The following is a 23,384-nucleotide window of genomic DNA, read 5'->3' as shown; positions in this document are numbered from 1 at the left end:
GAGGAACGAATTTGCTTATACCTAGTAGCCTTACATGTAATGGAAACGTGTCTAGTGTCTATCGTTATTCATACATTTAAGAAAATGACGATGGCGCTTCCACGTCCCTTCATCTGATATACTCTATGTACACTTTGTGTAAGGTGTTAGATGGCTATATAATGTGACTGTAAACCTCCTAGCGCCTCATATGGTAGCCTGGGTTGTATACTCCCAAGGGAGCAGAGAATGAAATTCGAGTCCACACTGACTTATAGACGGGGTTAATTATGTATCTCCGTAGCTTTTCTCTTTGTTACAGTGTGTCTACAAGCCACTTACATTGGATGTTTTAACTACTTTTACCGGCTATAATACCACTTTGACGAGTTAACTGCTCTAACCGGCTATAATGCCACTTACTTCAGACGTGTTAGCTGCTCTAACCGGCTATAATGTCACTTACTTTAGACGAGTTAACTGCTCTAACCGGCTATAATGCCACTTACTTCAGACGTGGTAAGCGCTCTAACCGGCTATAATACCACTTACTTAAGACGTGTTAACTGCTCTAACCGGCTATAATGCCACCTACTTCAGATGAGTTAACTACTTTTTCCTGCCATAATGCCACTTAGTTTAGACGAGTTAGCTACTCTACCCTGCTATAATGCCGCTTGCTTCATATGTGTTAACTACTTTAGATGTCTTAACTGCTCTAACCTTCTATAATGCCACTTACTTTAGACGTGTTAACTACTATAACCCACTATAATGCCATCTTTTTTTTAGACATGTACTTGAGTGATTATCGCTGCAATATGACTGTATGTTGTATTGGCGCCAACCTTGTTATAATCAGACATTATCGATGCTAAGCCAAAACAGAATATATTGAACTGCTGTAAAGCCATGTTAACTTGAACTTCATAAAGTCGACACATCACACAAGGTGATTTAACCATATAAGTCCCGACATGAACATTTTTAATAGGCCAATCCGTGTGTCTCGAACAACTCGATATATTGTTATCGTCCCTAGGTTTCGAGGTTATAATGTGAGTGAGTTCAGTTGGGTTCAACGCCGATTTTAACAGTGTTACATTTATATCGCGGCGTGTCAGCTTAACGTGGGAGGAAAACCCGATGTGATGCAGGTCTAAGACGTTTCCCACATCAGTGAAACCCACGAGCACGGGCATGGTGCTTACAAACCTCGGGGAGAACCGGGATGCGAACCCACATTCATAGGTTTCTGGCGTGCCCAAGGGACGTAACTCAGCACAGCGACTGGCCCCCTGTGGCCCCGTGCCCCCAGAGGTAATAATGTTATACTGTGTCTAATTCCGATAAAATTGATAGCGTTACGCTCTCACTGAGGAATCGTTGTTTAAACTACAAGCGTATTTGCATGACTACTGATAATTTGAGGAAAATGCAATTTCCCGAAACTGTGTGATACATAGCTAAATGTTCCTAAAGGCTTGTCAACCAGTTTGAATATATTTATCTGTATGAAGTAAACAACGCCAGCTTATGAATGCGTACAGGCAACAATACATAAAGCCACACCACTGTAATGTTGTTACCGCGGAAGTTATATACGCCTGATTTATTGAGGAAAATGATAGCGGCGAGCAATTGATATAGTCATGTTGTATAGCGCCGAATACATAGAAAATAACCACGAAATAGTGATTTTAAGTTTGGCCGATGAGACCTTCGGCAAACCAGCCAAGTTGGCGTGAGACTTGAACTGCCTGTACTCACCAGTATGCCTTCCACACGCAATGTACTTGTGTTTCTGTATAGTGTATGTGTTTACAGCGGCATTGAAGGTGAGATATTATTTGTGTTTGATTTTTCTTCGCCATAGACACTCACATACATCTTCCGCTTTTGGTAGGCCTAGTCATGTATCCTTGGTTTTCTGGCTGGGATGTAGGTTGGTGGTGGGGTAGGATGGCGTAGGGTAGAGGGCGATAGGGTGGTATGAAGATAGAGCAGTGGCATGAGTGGATATTGGGGTGGTTGGCTGGTGGACGGTAGGGTGGAAGGATGTTTGGGTGGTGGGGAGGTGGGGCGGTGGGATGGTGGGGTCGGAGACTAGTGGGGTTGTTAGGTAATGAGGTAGTGAGGGGGGAGAATGGGAGGATAGCAGGATGGTTGCAGAGTAGGATGTTACAGCAATCGGACAGTGGCCTGGCTTCCATGTTGAGGTAATGGGGTAGTGTGATGGTAGATTTGTAGGGTAGTGTGATAGTAGATCAGTAGGGTAGTGTGATAGTACGTCAGTAGGGTAGTGTGGTGGTAGATCGGTAGGGTAGTGTGATGGTAGATCAGTAAGGTAGTGTGATAGTAGATCAGTAGGGAAGTGTGATGGGAGATATGTAGGGTAGTGTGATGGTAGATCACTAGGGTAGTGTGATGGTAGATCAGTAGGGTAGTGTGATGGTAGATCAGTAGGGTAGTGTGATGGTAGATCAGTAGGGTAGTGTGATGGTAGATCAGTAGGGTAGTGTGATGGTAGATCAGTAGGGGAGTGCGATGGTAGATCAGTTGGGTAGTGTGGTGGTAGATCAGTTGGGTAGTGTGGTGGTAGATCAGTAGGGTAGTGTGATGGTAGATCAGTTTGGTAATGTTATGGTAAATCAGTTGGGTAGTGTGATGGTAGATCATTTAAGTAGTGTGGTGGTAGATCAGTAGGGTAGTGTGATGGTAGATCAGTTGGGTAGTGTGATGGTAGATCAGTTGGGGAGTGCGATAATAGATCAGTTGGGTAGTGTGATGGTAGATCAGTAGGGTAGTGTGATGGTAGATCAGTTGGGTAATGTGATGGTAGATCAGTAGGGTAGTGTGATGGTAGATCAGTTGCGTAATGTGATGGTAGATCAGTAGGGCAATAGGATGGTAGATCAGTTGGGTAGTGGGATGGTAGATCAGTTGGGTAATGTAATGGTAGATCAGCTGGGGAGTGCGATAGTAGATCAGTAGGGTAGTGTGATGGTAGATCAGTGGGATAGTGTGATGGTAGATCAGTTGGGTAATGTGATGGTAGATCAGTTGGGTAATGTGATGGTAGATCAGATGGGTAGTGGGATGGTAAATCAGTTGGGTAATGTAATGGTAGATCAGTTGGGGAGTGCGATAGTAGATCAGTAGGGTAGTGTGATGGTAGATCAGTGGGATAGTGTGATGGTAGATCAGTTGGGTAATGTGATGGTAGATCAGTTGGGTAATGTGATGGTAGATCAGTAGGGTAGTGGGATGGTAGATCAGTTGGTAATGTGATGGTAGATCAGTTGGGTAGTGTGATGGTAGGTCAGTTGGTTAGTGTGGTGTTAGATCAGTAGGGTAGTGTGATGGTAGATCAGTTGCGTAATGTGATGGTAGATCAGTAGGGTAATAGGATGGTAGATCAGTTGGGTAGTTGGATGGTAGATCAGTTGGGTAATGTAATGGTAGATCAGTTGGGGAGTGCGATAGTAGATCAGTAGGGTAGTGTGATGGTAGATCAGTGGGATAGTGTGATGGTAGATCAGTTGGGTAATGTGATGGTAGATCAGTTGGGTAATGTGATGGTAGATCAGTTGGGTAGTGGGATGGTAAATCAGTTGGGTAATGTAATGGTAGATCAGTTGGGGAGTGCGATTGTAGATCAGTAGGGTAGTGTGATGGTAGATCAGTGGGATAGTGTGATGGTAGATCAGTTGGGTAATGTGATGGTAGATCATTTGGGTAATGTGATGGTAGATCAGTAGGGTAGTGGGATGGTAGATCAGTAGGGTAGTGGAATGTTAGGGCAATATTATGGTGGAGCATTTGGGTAGTGGGATAGTTGAGCTGCGAAGAAGTGGGATAGTAGAGCAGTGGGATAGTGATAGTTTAGAGCTGTGGGAAAGTTTTATGATAGAGCAGTGGAGAGGTGGGATAGCAGAGCTTTGGGATAAAATTCTGGAAGAGCAGTCGGGTAGTGGAAGTAGGTCAGTGGGATAGTGTGATGGTAGATATGTAGGGTAGTGTGAGGGTAGATCAGTGGGATAGTGTGATGGCAGATCAGTAAGTTAGTGTGATAGTAGATCAGTAAGGTAGTCTGATGGTAGATCAATAGGCTAGTGTGATGGTAGATCAGTAGGGTAGTGTGGTGGTAGATGAGTGGGGTAGTGGGATAGCAGAGCTGTGGGATAGTATTATGGTAGACTAGTTTGATTGTGGGAAAGAAGATCAGTGTGAGGGTATTATGGTAGAGCGATTGAGTCATGGGATTTTAGAGTAGTGGTGTAGTATTATGGTAGAGCAGTGGAGTAGTTGGATGGCAGATCTGTGGGATAGTATTATGGCAGAGCAACTTGGTAGTGGGATAGTAGAGCTGTGAAGAAGTGGGATAACAGAGCAGTGGGATAGTGGGAGTTTAGAGCTGTGGGATAGTTTTATGGTAGAGCAGTGGAGAGGTGGGATAGTAGAGCTGGGGGATAGTATTATGGTAGCGCAGTGGGATAGTATCATGGTAGCGAAGTAGAATAGTATTATGGTAGAGCAGTGGGATAGTGTTATGGTAGATCAGTTGGGTAGTGTGATGGTAGGTCAGTGAGGTAGTGGGAAAGTCGACCAGTGAGTCAGCATTATGGTAAAGCAGTGGAGTAGTAGGAATTTAGAGCAGTGGGAAAGTATTATAGTAGAGCGGTGAAGTAGTGGTATTTTAGAGCTGTGAAGTAGTGGTATAGCAGTGCTGTGGGATAGTATTATGTTAGACTTGTGGGGTAATGGGAAAGTAGAGCAGTGGGGAAGTATTATGGTAGAGCGATGGAGTATTGGGATTTTAGAGTAGTGGGGTAGTATTATGGTAGAGCAGTGGAGTAGTTGGATGGCAGACCTATGGGATAGTATTATGGTAGAGTAGTGGGGTGATGGGAAAGTATTGGAGTAATGTAATGGAGTAGTGAAATGGTAGAGCTGTAGGTTAGTGTGATGGTTACGTAATGGAGTAAAGGGGTTGTAGAGATGTTGGTTAGTATGGGATGGTATAGTTAGATGGTTAAGTAACTCACTCTCCAATACATAAACTTATATTCTCATCGTGTCACTTAACAGCCATGGTCACAAGCCAGCAGCCGACTGGGAGCACGGCGGAAGTGCCAACATCACAGGATTCTTCAGTTGGGACATCTAACTTATTCTCGCAAAACTCATTAAACCAATCAATATCTATTGAAGCATCAACAGTTCCTGGGTCATCAGAAACACCAGCATCTCCTGGATCATCAGTGACCTCAACACCTTCCGAATCATCACCAACGTCAACAGCTCCTGGATCATCAGCAATGTCACCATCCCCCGGGTCATCAGCACCAACACCCGCATCTTCTGGGTTATCTGAAACAACAGCTAACACGACTACATCATCTGACTCACCTGAAACATCATCTCCTAGAACATCGCCGACGCAACCCGAAACATCTGAAACTTCTGGTACAGATGGGATGCCATTATCGACTGAGTCCTCGAACCTTACAGCGAGTCCATCAGTGACAGCTGGACCACCTGGGACTTCAAACGATACAAAGAGTTCATCTGATTACGGAAGCACATTTACCATGTCGTCCGATTCAACTAGCAATAGTGATAGATCAGTACCACCAACCTCATCATCACCCAAACTGACGACAACCACTGCCACAGCTACAACAGCTCCGAGGTCCTCATCCCAATCCCAGCCAAGTCCCATGACACCAGGAGAAACAGCAGTAACTACAGCTAGTGTAGTCTCCACACAAGCTGCACGCAGCACAACACAAGGTAACATGCCCCACTATACAACTCTAGCTTTTATTACATTAGGGAGCTTACCCGTGAAGACCCGGGGTAGAATAGGTCTTCAGCAGCCAATGCTTCCGTAAAAGGTGACTATGCTTTTCGTAAGAGGCGACTAACGGGATCGGGTCGTCAGGCTCGCTGACTTGGTTGAAGCATGTCATCGATCCCAATTGCGTGGATTGATTCTCATGATATCAATCACTGGATTGTCTGGTTCAGACTCGATTATTTACAGACTGTCGTCATATAGCTGGAACATTGCTGAGTGCGGCGTTAAACGACAAACAGATAAATATTAGGGAGCATAGATTCGGACGGAAAATGGCAACCCAGCAAGTTTCGAGTAAATCCGACAAACCCACATTCTTTGCCTTCTCATTCTCATTTGTGATGTATGTCATGTCTAGCTGTATATGGCTGTTATTGACATTAACGGCACAAACTCCATCGCATTCATCAACTTTGGAAGTGGGCATGAGATCATGGATCGGAGTCTACCTTACAATTATGACATTAATCATCAACAATAGTTTACTATAGCTTCCTTTCGTGCGAGAGTTTTCTTTTACAAATTTCGAAATAATTCGTTCGAATCTTGTTTGTTCACCGCTGGTTTCTCTGTTTAGCGGTAGCGAGAACTAAGGTCTGATTTTAAGGAGGTTGGTAGTATACCAGCTATCCTAAAGTTGTAAATGTTGACCAAGGTATCGGGGCGGTCGAGTAGCCTCGTGGTTAAAGCGTTGGACGTCACGCCGAAGACCCGGGTTCGATACCCGACATGGGTACAATGTGTGAAGTCCATTTCTGGTGTCCCCCACCGTGATATTGCTGGAATATTGCTAGAAGCGGCGTAAAACCATACTCACTCACTCACTACTAAGGAATCATCTTTTTTCAAGCAACTACATTGTTTTGTTCAGTAATCTCTTGTTAATGTCAAGGAGAACCGGATAAGTATCAAAATATCAATATATTTATATCAATTCAATCCGTTTTAAACAGATTCCCACTGTTCTAAGATTGATATTTATAAGCCATCATACCATTAATATGCTGATACAGCAAAGTTGTACATCATTGTTAAGCACTAGTTTTGGAAAAGTTGATTGTTTCTATGTATGGCAGTGCTAGATGGTCTAGATTAAATTTATACTCTAGAGCAATGCTCTACAAAGGCATGTTCATAGATAGTTTAAAAAAAATAAGAGTAATCATTTGGTACACGTCTACAGTCGGCTAAGCTGACATCGACCTTAGTTGTGTACTCTTGACATGATTCACGAATACCATGAAAACTATGAATCAAATAATAATGCGTCTATTCACTTCACAGCTTCTACTATTTCAATGCAGCCAATGTTTTATTTATCTGTATACAAATTACTTATGTTTTTATGTGTTTACTGGAACAGTAGCTACCCTGGTCTGGTACAATCAAAGTTGTAAATACAAATATCGCACATTGACAAAAATGTCCGAAACACAATATCACATAATAAGAGTTTAATGTGTTGGTGAATATGTTTTTAAATGGTTGATTAGTTAATTACTTTAATACATTTTCTCAACTCTTGGTATTTTATACAATGGAATATATCACTGAATGCCACCAGAAGGTGAGTGAGTGGGTGATTTGGGTTTAACGCCGCTTTTAACAGTATTCCAGTTACATCACGGCGTGTCTGCTTCATATGGGAGGGAAGCCCGAAGTGATGCAGGTCTCAGACGTTTACCACTTCGGTGAAACCCACGAGTAAGGGTATGGTGCTGACAAACCTAGAAACATAATCGGGGCGAACCGGGATTCGAACCCACAATCATAGGTTTCATGCGTGCCCAAGGGACGCAACTCTGCACAGCGGGCCACCCGTGCCCCCTCCGAAAGGTGACTAAGAGAAGGCCTCAATAATGTCTCTCTATATAAGGGATGTTTATCAAGTACATATATTCCCGAAGTGTTTGGCGTTAGATGAAAATGCTAGTTTAACCATAGCTATGATTGCCCATCCATGTCTATTTCCCTCTTGTGTATATTATAAGGTTGTAGCAGGATGACGAGGGGTACATGGGGTTTTAAGGGTCCCGCATTAGGATTTATACCACGTGTCTGAGGCCCCATGTACCCCGAGTGATCCTGCTACAAAGAATTTATCTAACCTACATGTTTTAATGTGATTATATAAAAGAATTAAAACAAATTCAAAACTTGATAGAAAACAATCACGTGACTTTCATTGACTCGGAGAAAGCGTCAGGCGTTTTGCTTCGAAGCGGGGTATAAGGGATTTATTCTGCCTCTCAGAAATCCACGTACAACCTGACTTGCTCGTGGCGGGGTATAGGGATTTATTCTCCCGGTGAGAAATTTGTTTTTCCTCCAAGGCGGGATACATAGTGTTTATTAAGAAGACGTAGACCAATCAGATCTCATTATTTACACAGTGGACTGATTCTGTTATTTGTTGTGTATTTTGCAGGTTCTACTGACACAAGCTTGGCTACAGTCGTTATCTCTGTTGCCATCGTCGCTGGGGTGCTGACATTCATAACACTTACTACAATATGTATACACTTGTGAGTACACTATCTCCCTATCAACCAGTTGTTCGTCGTAAGAGTGAGTGAGTGGGTTGAGTTTTAACGCGGCTTTTACTTTGGAGGAAAGCTCGAAGTGACGCGGGTTTCAGACGTTTCACTTTGGTGAAACCTACGAACACGGGTTTCAGACGTTTCACTTTGGTGAAACCTACGAACACGGGTATGGCGCTGACAAACCTTGAAACATAAACGGACCGGGATCGAGCCCACAATCATAGGTTTATGGCGTGTACAAGGGACGCAACTCTGCACAGCCAATTGAATTAATTTTGAATTAGAGCTTAGCTTGAAATGTTAAGTCAATCCTGGAATCTCAAGGAGTGGTGTTTGTAATTACGTTATTAAGGCTTAGTCACCTGCAATGTGGCAGTAAAGACATGCTAACATATTTCGTTTGTTTTTTTAAAAATAAGGCGTTTCCGTTGTTTTTTAGCTGTTTTCTGCGGCCAAGGAAGAAACAGTCTGCATCTATTGAAGAAAACGCCATGACTATGAAAGACAAAAAGAAGAAAAAGGAGAAAAAGAAGAAAAAGAAGAAAAAGACTAGTCTTCAGGAATCCGATGTTAGTGAGCTTATTATTGCTATAGATAAGCAATCGAAACCACTGGAAATGGCTACATTGGATGCCTCTGATAACAACAGCTCTGACGGTGACTTGGAAGCCATACAGATTCACAAAGGTATACGCTTGAACGTTACCATCTCCAGAAAGTGAGTAAGGTGCCAGCCTGTTGTTAACATTATTTCAGTTATAACACGGCACTTCCTCCTTATGTCAGAGGAGACTCCAGGTTTTTGACGTAAACACACACATGGGTGTATACCATGTGTATGGGTATTGTGGTAACGAAACAACGATCGTGATTGGAGCAATTTAGTGAATTCTTACATATAAAGGGACACAACTCTATACAGTGTGGTGGTGTACCTTGACAACACTGACCCAGCTGTGCATCCTCAACGAAAGTGCATTAATATAAAACTAATGTAGGCATAAATAAAATAAATCTCAAGTCAAAATCACTACAGTGAAAATTACAGGTACTGCAAAAATAAAGAAATCAACAATCATGGTATTGACTCCATGAATTTAATCAAATGCTTTTTCAAAATGTCCTAAATGCCACGAACCTAATTTAATATTGGTCTTTGGGGCATCAAGTTCTCCGTTCTTACTTAAGAAAAGCTTGTATCATGTTGTCTGGTCAAGTTATGTTCCAACTTGCTTTACGGTAAATGTGATCGTTTTAAACGTGAACCTTGACCGATACACTGAACTTATCTTTCAGAAAATACCACGGTGCAAAATGGCGTGGAACACCGCACAAACGCTAAGGTTGGTGACGCTGCTCAGTCTGGCAAGAAGATCGATTTCTCCGATACTACAGGGAAGTCGGGGGGCAATGATGCAAATAATGTGAGGATTTCCATACATCGTGAACTCTTGGAGATGACCAAACTGAGGAGCAACAACCAGCAGGATTCTGGGGAGACTAACAGACAAATGAGTACCTTTGGCAAATCAGGTCTCCTGGACAGATCGTCATCGACGGTCTCGAGCATATCTATTAGAGGAATCACGGACGTTGCCAAGCCCAGAGATAAGGTTGAAGGCGGACAACAAGAGGTGCGTGTTGGTAACACTAAGGAACTCGATCAACAAAATGTCCTTTCCCCCGTTCCTTGTGCTGAAAATACTGTTCCAGAGCCTGGTCCTTCTGAGACTGAATTGAAGTCGGACAGTAAACAAGAAAGGGGTGGCACTAATCAACTTGTGAGACAAAACTCGTTTTCTGAAGAAAGTATGTTAGAGGATGGCCATTCTCAATCTGAAATGAAAGAAGACAGCCAACAAGAAATAGGTGCCACGAATGAAGTTGTGAGACCAAACTCCGTTTCTTCCACTGAAGACAATGTACCAGAGGGCGGCCATTCTGGATCTGAAATGAAAGCTGATGACAGCCAACAAGATAGAAGTGGTAGGAAGGAACTCGTGAGACAAAACTCTGTTTCGTCCAGTGAAGACAGTGTATCAGAGGGCGGCCATTCTGGATCTGAAATGAACGCTGCTGACAGACAACAAGATAGAAGTGGCAGGAAGGAACTCGTGAGACAAAACTCTATTTCGTCCACTGAAGACAATGTACCAGAGGGCGGCCATTCTGGATCTGAAATGAATGCTGCTGACAGACATCAAGATAGAAGTGGCAGGAAGGAACTCGTGAGACAAAACTCTGTTTCGTCCACTGAAGACAATGTACCAGAGGGTGGTCGTTCTGATTCTGAAATGCATAAAGAAGGTCAAGAGAATGAAGGTGAAACAGGGGAAGTCGTACGCCAAATTGCTGTCCCTCGTACTGAAGGCAATGTCCTAGAGTCTGAGTCTCAAATGCAAGCAGTTCACAAAGAAGGGAATGGATATGACTACGTAGCAGACAGTGGAGGGAAATATCAGGGAATTGGTCAACCCAAATATGCCATAGACGAAGAGAGTTATAGCCAAGCCTATGAGTGTGAGGTCTACGAAGAGGATGATCTTGAAAGTCTTGATGAGGGTGAAAGAGCTGCGGATGGCAATGGTAGAGGACCAAGAGAAATAGATATTGATGCAATGATACAGGAGCGTGTTGGTGATGGTCTGAGCAATATCATCATGTCAACACGACTCTAGATTGAAGGAGGGTGTATTGTTGAACGGAGCTAGTTTACTTGGGTTGTGTCAAGATAGTGCAAACACCACGATTTCCAAAACGTATCTTGTCAACAACACAAAAATACCTTTTTGAGACTGACGTAATGTGTAAACTTTCTCAACTAGCCCACTCAATTGACGTGAGAGACTAGACTCGATATCAAATTAATTGGCCCATGCATTACTGCATTGATATCGTATATCCACGTGAATACAGTACACAATCTATAAGACTGTGTAGTCTGATAATGACAAAACCTGTTTCCATAAAATTCATTGTGATTGGTTTTAGAGTGTTAGGCTAGGTTAGGATATGGAGATGTCGTCCAGTTCCTGTTTGATGTTTGGAAGTTGGAATGAGAACAATATTCTTTAGAATCTGTATGTTTGCATATTCTGAGGACGTTTGTAAGTCAAAACACCCTGTTTAGATTGTTAATTGACACCAGTGTATGTTTCATTTCGCGCTTTTTGAGGTGATGAAAATCATGTTCAGGGTAATATCTCTTTCCCTGTCTACATTGTGAATGTGCCACAGTATGCAATCCAACGCTCAACGCAGAATGGTTGCAGGCGTTCCTTGTACTGCAACACTTTTATCATATGCGATTTAAACATATTATTATTCAATGAATCTGGATCGGTAGACAAGAGAAAAGGCTTATATTAATACCTCTCCAATACAAGTTATATTCATGAAGGCATTAAACAAAACAATACATGATGATAAACTGAATATGTTAACAAAAGCAAGTGGCCAAACAGTTGGGTGTAATGAGTAGAAAAAATAATTAATACGCAGTATTACAGTCTCGCGTTAGTTTACACCTTTTGTAATGAAGTATGTATGAATGTACTGATTTTAAGATATCTAGATTGCGAGTTTTTGTAAAATTTGCATTACCATTCAGTATAGTGTTAAGAGCAACTCTCTCAGGGTAGAAGAATGAATCATGCCTCACATCATTATAAAAGGGACAGGAAAAGAAATAGTGTGATACAGTGTCATACATGTATCCACAGGTACAAGCTGCTTTGTCAGAAATGTGTCTCATATCGATGGGCATTAAGATCGCTGCAACCAAGTCTGAGGCGAGAATATACAGTCTGACAAAATCTACTTCCAAAATTTAGATAAAAATACAAATTGGTATTTTGTATTCTGTTTTAAAAATCTCTTAAATTCACCAGTTTCTGTATTAAGAACGTCATCAGGCAAATGGTTCCAACGCTTAATAGTGTCTGGTAAAAACGATTTGTTTTATGTGGAGAAAATAATGCTAAAAAGTAACCGTTATCGTCTTTCTTCACTATCTCACCATGCCTATAAACACCAGATACACTTTGTGTTGGTTAGCTGTATATACCACTTTTTTCCTGGATATGTTCAGCGACTCACAGCTATTATGTACTTTCCTATGTTTTACTAGATATGTTCAGCGACTCACAGCTATTATGTACTTTCCTATGTTTTACTAGATATGTTCAGCGACTCACAGCTATTATGTACTTTCCTATGTTTTACTAGATATGTTCAGCGACTCACAGCTATTATGTACTTTCCTATGTTTTACTAGATATGTTCAGCGACTCACAGCTATTATGTACTTTCCTATGTTTTACTAGATACAGTAAACTGCGGTTATAACGAACACTCTTATAACGAAACTTACGGATATAACGAACTTACTTTTTGGTCCCGAATATTTGCTGTAGTTATGCTGTATATATGCTTATAACGAACTACGGTTATAACGAACTAAAATTAGTAGTCCCTTTGAGTTTGTTATAACCGTACTTTACTGTATATTCAACGACGATTCCTTTGCTTTTCAGTCGTGTTCCATACGCCATATCATTAGATTCAAGAGTTCATTTTAAACGTTATTTGTGTATGTGTCGTATGTGTCATTATATTTCACGGTTAATGCGTCACAGAGTGACCATTTTAGTACCCGCAAGAGCTAACATTTTGTGGATGAGAGTGTGTTGTGATGGTCTCCAATGGTTGTTTTAGTGTACAATGACGTCGCGTAGTTCTGATGATGTCGAAGTGTATAGTTTAAGCTTTTTCTAACATGTCAATGACATTTTATTACTTTTGTTTAGTCAGTTTTGCCCTCAATACATTTTCTATTATGTAGAGGATCATGTACGGACATGTAAGCTATTTCTTTTAACTGAAATATATAAATGCAGGCAGGCACAGTATTCATGTTAAACTGACACGAAGACAAAAAATGCTTTACAGTCAATGTCAAAATTTAGTCAATTGATAGAATTCCGTGAAAAATTATGAAATTGACAAGTTCATTTAATTAATTCGCCATGTTGGCCGAAACTTTCATTGGGAGGATCGACACAATTTAAATATTATTTCCTCAACGTAAACCACTGATAATCAATGCAATCTCATATGAATGACCAGTGAACAGCTTGTAACTGATTGGATGCAGATACCACGTATGCAGACAGACAGATGAATTTACGTTTATGTGGATGGACATGGTGATAGATCGGAGCATACTTTCTGTATAATGCGGACATTCTAACAGACAGTGGTATAATATTTACAGCGTCCAATGAAAGGAGTAATGTTTGGAGAAGGAGTGTAACCTACACACGCAAATTTGAGTGCGAATTAATTTATATAGTTTTGAGGACTTGAGTGATTAAATAGTACATACACCTCAACACTGGGGGCCAATTTGTATGCAGGTGCCACGCAAGCTTATACATGTCCAAAAGTGTTTCATTTACTGTACTGTTTACTGTTTATATTCACTGGTTTAATTCAAGGTATACCACATGTGTACGTTGTATAATTGGTAACTTTCTATGCTATATGATCAGATGCTAAATATTTTCTTTGTACAGTTTGATGCAAGACCCAGCTATTTTACGTGTTCGTACATATTTACACACACATTATGAATAAAAATTTGATTCAGGTGCAACTTAAACTAACCTGTCCACACAGGATGAGCTTATTGTGATGTGACAGTTAGCATATTCATAGGCTCCGTCAGTGTACGTTGTGTTGTTTGATGGTGGCTTTCTTTGCTTTATAATCAGATAGTAACTATTGTCTTTGTACCCTGAGGTGCAAGAATACATTTAATTTACATTTTTTCACATGCGTTATGAATATAAATCACACCTTAATCAGTAGTTTTGTCCGTTCTTCTGTCACATTCCAAACAATACTAATGCATGAAATGTGTTGCTCTATTGATTGTCAATGAAGGTAAAGATCGCAATAGACAATGCTATTCACACCTTAGGGACGAACTTGAGGCACCGAGTGAGTGAGTTGGGTTTAACGCCGCTTTAAACATTATTCCAGTTATATCGCGGCGTGTCAGCTTAGTGTGGGAGGAAAGCCCGAAGTGATGCGGGTGTCAGACGTTTACCACTTCGGTTAAAAACCCACGAGCACGGGTAAGGTGCTGACAAACCTAGAAACATAATCGGGGCGAACCGGGATTCGAACCCATAATCATAGGTTTCTGGCGTTCCCAAGGGGCGCAACTCTGCACAGCGAATCGCCGCGCCTTAGACGACAGGGCCACCCGTGCCCCCTGAGGCACCGAAATATGATCAGTTACAAACATGACATCTAATTCAGCGTCATCACTCATTTTCAGTGATCCATTCATAACTGTCACAGCTATTTTGCCTTTTGTTGCCCAAAGGAATCTGTTTTGTCGGATAAAGATAATCGAGGCTGATTATTATCTGGCGTTTTCGTTTTACATTTCCTTGTAGAGTCAAACTTGATACATCTTCCCGAGGCAAGGGAGTTAACTGACTTTAAAAGTGCAGATGGAAACTGGACGTTCATAGTCAGTTAACTCCCTTGCCTCCGGGAAAATGAACATAATAGTGAAATAGGTGTTGCCAGCTTAAGCAATCGATTATAATTACATCACAGAACATAGTTTTCACGTTTTCAAGATGGATGTTGTTATTATATCTTAAGGTATGACTGACAAGGAAGATCATGTTTTTATATAAGGTTTAGCATACAAAATAAACAACCCAGTAACCGATGCTTGTACGATGCAACTTATTGGATCGGGTGGTCACAATGAATGGAGTGCGGTGTTGAAATCAAACAAACGTATCACACGAAGACGGCCTTAGCATTTTACACAAACCCAAAGGTGAGTGAGTGAGTGAGTATGGTTTTACGCCGCTTTTAGCAATATTCAAGCAATATCAAGGCGGGGAACACCAGAAATGGGCTTCACACATTGTACCCATGTCGAGAATCGAACCCGGGTCTTCGGCGTGACGAGCGAACGCTTTAACCACTAGGCTACCCGACCGCCCAACCCCAAGATGAAGATACATATTTTTTCAGGATGCTTCATCCGCCTTGTACACGCCCTGGGTCAATAATACCACCATATTACAATGGCTAACACACATTGCTCATGCTCAAGGTGGACAAAAATATAATCCTATGTCAGTTGTTTACACTCAGTTTAAGTATATATAATAAACATACATACTTTACCTTTTGTTTTAGTTTTCTATAACGATCCACAACACTGATATGTAAGTGAGTGAGTATGGTTTTACGCCGCTTTTAGCAATATTCAAGCAATATCACGGCGGGGGACACCAGAAATGGGCTTCACACATTGTAGCCATGTCGAGAATCGAACCCGGGTCTTCGGCGTGACGAGCGAACGCCCCAACATTGATATGTAATTAATGTGTATAGTATTATTTTAGTTAAAATGTAAGTATGTTTATAAATATATTTATTTTACACTATTAGTAATAATCCACCACACTGACCAGCTGAAGAAAGTTCAATCGGACTTTACCCTAATCCCTAATCCCTTAATCCACTATGGGCACAGACCGTCATTACTGACACGACCCAGGGGATAACTGATTTAGATAATGTCATAATGTTCAGTAACGAATCACATTTTTGGACATTGGCGCAATTAGCCGAAAAGGCATAGATTACCGAATCGGGACTAGTCTTGATTACTTTGACGATATCAACCGGGATTCGAACCCACAATCATAAGTTCCTGGCATTTACGGCAAACATGGGTTGCAGAAGACCTATTCGACCCTGGATCTTCACTGGTTGAATGGCAAGGAGTCGGCCTGCAACGCGTGTGGTCTAGTCATTGTACATTTATATTTACTAAATAAAGACCACAGTCATTATTTCAAAATCAATACCATTGAGAGGGTATTTGAACGATACCACATAGGATATTGGTTAAAGGCGGCGATATGATTATATTTATATCATTATGATTATAATGGATTTGTGTATCACTCAAACGTTAATATGTGAAACATTTCACCAAAATCGGTTGCGCTTGTTTAGCTCAGTCAATAGAAAATGGAACAACTCATGTTCGTTTTCCACAATCGGCGAAACCAATGCGGTGGCTTATGATAATCGTCATGATATCGCCACTCCACGATCACTCTGCACGTGGACGCACGTGTTAGAACGTGCACAGGTAAATCAGTTACCTGATACCTCCCGATTCCCCGCTGAAGAGGCAAACTGGACTCCTTTGTCTTTGACCGTGGTTTAACGCACTGAATTGTTAGTTAAACACCTCTTGGCAATGACGGCACTTCTTTTTTCTCTATCATTTATCTTGATGATAGAACAATTTCATGAAAAACGTTTGTCGCCAGCGGGATTCGAACCCGCGATGTCCGTACGGCCGACTCACACAGTGTTCTCACAGTTGAACATAGAGTTCCTGAATATCTATGAAAATACCTTTAAGAAAACAATGGTTTTTAAACATTTTAGGTGCTATAAATGTTGGACATGGTTAAAGTATTTAAGGCAACTCGGACCCAAGTGTCTAATCGTTGACTCGTGATTTAATTAAAAATACCAGCGATAGGTTGGTTGGTTGGTTTGTTGTTTACGCCGCACTCAGCAGTATTACAGCTATATGACGGCGGTCTGTAAATAATCGAGTCTGGACCAGACAATCCAGTGATTGATACCAGCGATAGGACACTTGGTCCTCGTGTTCCTGTTTTGCCTACATTATTTTCATATAATATCAAACCTCCTTAACTCAAAGTCCTTGTCAGTATTGTGGTGGTATTAAAATTAGTTCCACTGACAATGTTCATAAATGTCTACCAAAAAAATAGTAAACACACTGAAGTGAGTATTGACATAATATGTTTACATGCATGATACGATAATAACGTGAATATCTGTATACACACACGCCGAAGACATGGTTCAATGTGTGAAGCCCATTTATAATCTTCACCTGCCGCAATATTATTGGAATATTGCTGAAAGTGGCATAAAAACCATTCTCAGTCTCTCACTGTGGTGAAAGACAACACACCTTCGAACCAAACTGTGTTGCATGCTTGGACACTGACATAACTCTCCAACCATGCATTGCTTTTCCAAATAGCATAAGATATTGGCGACTTATTGTGCTTCTGAAAACGTATGTGACTTTTTATTATTAGTTGGTTTAGGGATTAGGGTTCCGCCGACCGTATAAATCAAGAAAGTAGAAATATAATATTCTTAACGAAGAGTCTTTTGGTATTACAATCGAGTCTGAAAATCCAACAGCAATAAACTAAGAAATAATAATTTTGCAATAAAATATTCCACAATTTGTTTATAACGACTGTCCCGACAAAAGATATACAGTCTCTGCACGACCCACAAACAGGAAAATTAGAGTTTCTCCAATATCTACCGACCATATGTTTTTAAAGGAGACAAATACAATATTGTAAGTGTTTTTTTCCATGGTCCGAACCACAACTGACACTATTTATACAACAAGAGTCAGTATATTCTTGTTCACGAATATATAGTGTAATTAACTAATACTGTTACGCGTTCTGGGCAGAACATAAGTCATTGGTCAAATATGACATATATAACATATCTAGATTTTACGTGAGAGTAGAATAAATCATACGAGTGTGTGAGTGAGATGGGTTTTAACGCCGTTTTTGATAATATTTCAGTTGTATTACGACATGTCAGCTAAATGTGGAATCGAAGCCCGAGGTGATACATGCCACGGACGTTTACCACTTTGGTAAAACCCATGAGCACGGGTATGGTGCAGAAAACCTATAAAAATCATTGGGGCGTATCGGGATTCGAACCCACGACCATAGATTTCTGGCGTAGAAGGGGCAAAGTCTTCATAGCGAATAAAAGCGCCTAAGACGACCGTACCCCTCTTGTCCCCCACATACCGTAAAACGTTGTTTAGTTGCTTTAATATTACACTATAATTTCTGGTACGAATGGCCAGTCGTCTAAAGCGTCGTCATCGAGTCGCTAAGGCGTGCCAGTAGGCTGTGGTCGTGGGTTCGAATTCCAGATTCAGATAAACTATACCCTAATTTCTCATTAAAAACCTTACCACAGTGGTAAATAACTGTGTCAGAACTTTATAAACACTCCGTGCTATAACAAAAATAATTTTCAAAATGTAGTTAAACCCACCCTTTCATTGAATTGCTGGATTAAATCAAGATCAGACCAAAATCAGATCACGATAAATAGGATGTAGATTTATATATAATGTTCAAAGCGCTAAAGTAATGGGCACTAAGGTCCATTGATTGTGTACAGACTAAGAGGTCCCGTGTGGCCGATTGCACAGGCATGTCGGTTGGAGGTCAAAGGCGTCTTATAGTAATCAGGCGTGATCACCGGGGCCTGCATGTGCTGTGTTTGCAATAACAGTGGGACAACCAATAGTTAATGACCAATTGTTCCTAACACCCAATCTTTGGAATGCTGTTGACAGTCACCACTAGCAACGACATCGGTCGTTATGTCAGACGGGTGTATATTATACCGGCATGCAAGACCTCCAGACATATCGTCATACCTGGCACTGTGTTGGAGTCTAAAACATCAGCATCATGGGCGAGTGGTCAAATGGTCTTCTTGGTTGTTTCAATGACTGTGGATTGTGCGTTATAACCTATTTCGTACCCTGCTACACTGCAGGAAAAATTGCAGAGAAAACTGGTGACGACTGCTGTACATATGGATGTTTAAGCACCTTGGGACCTATCGGTATCTACACCCGAGCCAAAACCAGGGCAAAGGTCAGGGAGAGCAAAGGAATCGAGGTAAACATAAAATAATAATCAGACATAAGCTTTGTTAAAATGTGTTTATGCATGTACAATATAGCGCCACACAGAAATACATTTGAGCTCGTCACACGAAAAAGTCCTTTTTCTTGATAATTCACTTTATGTAACTTTAACTGATATGAATCAGAAACTAGCATTGAAGAAACAATTTCCAGTTTCATAAATGTTATAGTTTTTCAAGGAAGTGGACAAGAGAGACATATTCATACGATCACATGTGAAACTGTTAGTTGGGGGAGTGTTTCATTTTATTAACTACAAGCTACTACAGTCTTGTACGATCGTATGTATATGATCATTGTACCAGTTATTATATTTAACATTACCATTGCGCTTGTTGTATATGTTTGATACGTTTGATATCCCTTGCGATAGAAGGGAAGTTTTAATTTTTTGAACATTAGTCTACAACAAAGACTCTTTGCACGAAAATTTATAATTAAAACGATGTTTCACTTCATTAATACCTGAATGTTAATTTCTTTGGAGAATAGACGTCATGCAACTATTGCACACACGAAGCTATCTGATATATACTGATCAAAAGAGGGATCATGAATATTTTTGTGTAATTTGTTTTGAAGTGAAGACTGAACATATAATTTCATAATCTTCACAAGATCCCCATTTTTTTGTAATCAGTATGTTTGTATACAGTGTACAGAAAAAATCCCCTTGTTATTCAATCCATCATATACGTGTAAAGAAGGGAAGTGTGTGTTGATATGGCATGGACGTTGAATGACTTCATTTGTATTTCAGGGTGAATTCTGCAACGATTGTATCATGCACTGGCTCTGTGGCATCTGCTCACTCATACAGGAAGCTCAGGTAAGAAGGCTTATCATTCGGGTCATCAATAGAGTCCCCTGATAGAGTTTGAACATTGCACCTTCATGCCCAAACTACCAGTTTGGTAGGAGGACACACAGCACTCGCAACCAGGGCATACACATGAAACTGACCTGAATGTGACCATATAAAAACAATGTACCTTCCGTCATCACTGATGTCCATGTCATAGCAAACGCGTTGAAATGTATCTGCATGCATCACCACTCACATGGGGTACCATTACATCAAAGTTGAAATGCATAACCCGCAATGGCACAAGCCAGGAAATCTTACCACAACAGGATTTATTCACAATGGTCCTGACGCAAAATTTTGAAGAGTTTACTGAATATCTTTGGACGACAAATAGAATCAAGGCTAGAAACAACATGTTAGTTATATAATACTGCACAAAAGCAATAAAACACACATTGTCTTCAGAGCGAGTGGGTGGTTAGGTTTTCATATATTAAACTAATATGGAAACCAGTTGGGAATCGAACCAGGGTTTGTGTGTGAACTCCACACCAACTGGGCTGCCAACTGTCGAAAACAATTCAGTGAGTGAGTGTATCAAACCAGTTCCACGGGTTTAAATACGTTAATGTCAAGAGTATCATAGCAATAACATTTGTTAAGTTGCTTAAAAACTGTCATAATTTCACATTTGATTTACACTTCTTAAAGGAATGCTCTGTCAACAACAATAAAGTAAAATAGTTGTGGAACTGCGCTAACTGGCAGTTAGGATTATCTTGATGTGGTACGAGGCTGTTTGACATGTCTACACATAGTTGTATAGAGGCGGGTGTCACATGTTAATGGTAGCGCCTCCACGTGGCGATAGTTGTCAGGTGTTTCTGTTTCGTTTGCTTGTTGCTATGGACCCACAATTTACAATCACCCAAGGCCTTGCGCTTTAGTAGATGGTCCTTCTGTGTGAATATGTTTATGTGTTTTATAATTAATATATCATTACCGTCATGGTTATCTGCAAAAATTAAGTGTCAAGGTATAAGTTGATATTATAAATTAATAACTGAAACTGATTTTAATCTGTCAAATGAAAATAGGTACGCAACACGTTTCTTCAACTATTGTACAAGTGAAATATTACGTGATTCAGAATATAGATTATTGTATTGTATTGCAGATAACTCTTTGAACTGAAAACCATGGTTTAGAATCATATGTTCAATGAGTGAGAAACGTGTAGGTAGGAACATGAATGAGATTATTCAAGTATCCTCAAGGGGTATAACTCGGTACAGAGTGTCTATGTCACAACACACTTGGTCAGTCGGTTTTGAAGAAGGCATTATGTTGATGCACTACATTTATTTGATGCAGTGGAGTTTCGGTCGTGGAAAGAGTGTTTCTGTCAGGCACAACCAAGCAGCAGTTTGTTTCAAATTAAAGTATACTAAGAAGTGCTTAAATTCCACGTACAACAGTTTATCAGCACTTGTGTCGAAGTACGGATTGATCGATTGGGTATTCGATGACCTCAAAAACGTGTCACTAGTTATTGTTTGACCATGTGCATTTCTCTTTGAATGGATCCGCTTTGGCGTTATGACATAACACCAACAAAATATCAGACATAAGTGAATGAGTGAGTTTACGCTTTACGTCACATCGGCAATATTTTAGCCATATGGTGACAAGATTAGACAATCAGAAACTTGGATTGACTCTTTATTCATGGCATGTATGTGTTTGTTTACAAAACTTCAATTCTCCCCTTTACAGGAAGTGGACGCGCTGGATCGTGGAAGCCAACAACAAGCGATGTCCCGGCAATAAGTGTCTTCCTCGTCTGTCAACCTTAGTATAGTATCATGTCAATCACTCCGTCCACTGATGACGTCATCTTTTTCTACATTTGATACGACTCATGGATTATACCCACTGTTTTGTTATCACACACTCGATCCAGTCGGCTCACGTCCAAAGATAAAATTCAGCGCTCACATTTTTGTGAGTCGACGTGCAGTTTATCATGTCACATTTTCTGCTTGTGATGAAGCGGTTTGAATAAAGTATTTATTGTTTTATAAACGTATCTGTTGAGTATTTCATTAATAAGGAGAAAAAACAAATGGAATTGCAACAAGATTTTGGAAATTATGACAATTTTGAACGATATTGATGTTCAGTTACATGAGTGAAAGAGTCATGGGGTGTGTGGGGGTGGGGTGGGCTGGGGGATGGTGGTAGTTAGGGGGTGGGTGTGAGTATCATATTCTAATCATATTTGGACCAGATGAACCAGATTTGGCAGACGAACTGGGCTGTCCAAACTACGTGTGTAGGAATAAATCAGTCGTTTAGTCAACAAAGACTCGTTCATATTGAGATCATACTTTTGTAAGTGTCACGCAATCTATTAATACAAAAAGTCACTTGCTCGGAGTGTACAAGCTTTATTATAGAAAAGATAAAGAACTACTCCCGTAAACCAGGCAGTCTGAAGTTGCTTTGATGAACAAAAGCGACAAAACCCTTTTCATGTTCACAAGACTTTTCCACCAAAACAGAGTTGATTGTACGATTCCGACCATATTATGAGCACCCGAACAACCTTATATTTCATACCCAAACACCACAACATCCCAACAGTGTCATTGACTTGTTGTGTCCGTAGAATTTATTCGTTGCACGTGTTGCCAACTGTGCACTTGCGTAACGATCTCTTGACCTCTGGCTTCCAGAACGGCTCGAAGAAATAAAACAAAAACCGACGATCCCAATATTCTGATTTTGTAGCTATTTGTACTCTACACCATTTTTGGTGTAGGCGATATATTGCCCTTCGGTCGGCAATCATCCAAGGCCCAAGACAAAGTTATGTCGAAAGAATTCTTTGAAAAAATGAGTTTGCCGGACATCTAATGTCGGCTATCCCGTGGCCTCCTCTTCGGTCGCTTGTATCCGACTGTGCGTGTTGCATTTTCTCTTAAATAAATGTGCCCCATTATGATCCGGTAGAGAAGTAGTTTTCATCAACCAATGCTTACCGTTATGCTACAGATGACTAACGAAATCGAGTGAAAATCGCTGACTTGGTTGTCGCCCAGTTCTGTAGGGCGATGTTTATGATGTCAATCACTCGATTGTCTGATCCATGCCCGATTATTTACCGACGTCCGTCATATACATGTAGCTGTTATATGACTCAGTGTTAAACAACAATAAAAAGATAAATGACAAATGATATATTTTATTTAATATTTCATCCTCATGGTCCATAGTACATAATTCAATGAGACTAAAAGTAATGTGCGCAGCAATATA

At 40.7% G+C, this 23,384-nt stretch overlaps 2 protein-coding genes across 2 annotated transcripts; both read left to right on the top strand.

The window, feature by feature from the left end:
- The first annotated feature begins 1,634 nt into the window (after positions 1–1,634).
- On the top strand, positions 1,635–14,236 carry LOC139475032 (streptococcal hemagglutinin-like). The gene is made up of 5 exons (XM_071258255.1): positions 1,635–1,817; positions 5,071–5,775; positions 8,271–8,367; positions 8,825–9,072; positions 9,682–14,236. The coding sequence occupies exons 1-5, from the start codon at positions 1,754–1,756 to the stop codon at positions 11,061–11,063; spliced, it is 2,496 nt and encodes an 831-aa protein (XP_071114356.1). The 5' UTR covers positions 1,635–1,753; the 3' UTR covers positions 11,064–14,236.
- Positions 14,237–19,013: 4,777 nt separating this feature from the next.
- On the top strand, positions 19,014–21,893 carry LOC139475932 (uncharacterized). The gene is made up of 3 exons (XM_071259144.1): positions 19,014–19,226; positions 20,016–20,084; positions 21,840–21,893. Exons 1-3 carry the CDS (start codon positions 19,014–19,016, stop codon positions 21,891–21,893), a joined length of 336 nt encoding a protein of 111 aa, XP_071115245.1.
- The last annotated feature ends 1,491 nt before the right edge of the window (positions 21,894–23,384 follow it).

This window comes from Haliotis cracherodii, unplaced genomic scaffold, assembly GCF_022045235.1.
Source record: "Haliotis cracherodii isolate W230 unplaced genomic scaffold, xgHalCrac1.p SCAF_3, whole genome shotgun sequence".
Taxonomy (NCBI): Eukaryota; Metazoa; Mollusca; class Gastropoda; order Lepetellida; family Haliotidae; genus Haliotis; species Haliotis cracherodii.
Note: the sequence above shows the minus strand (reverse complement) of the source record. Positions and strands in the feature narration are given on the sequence as shown.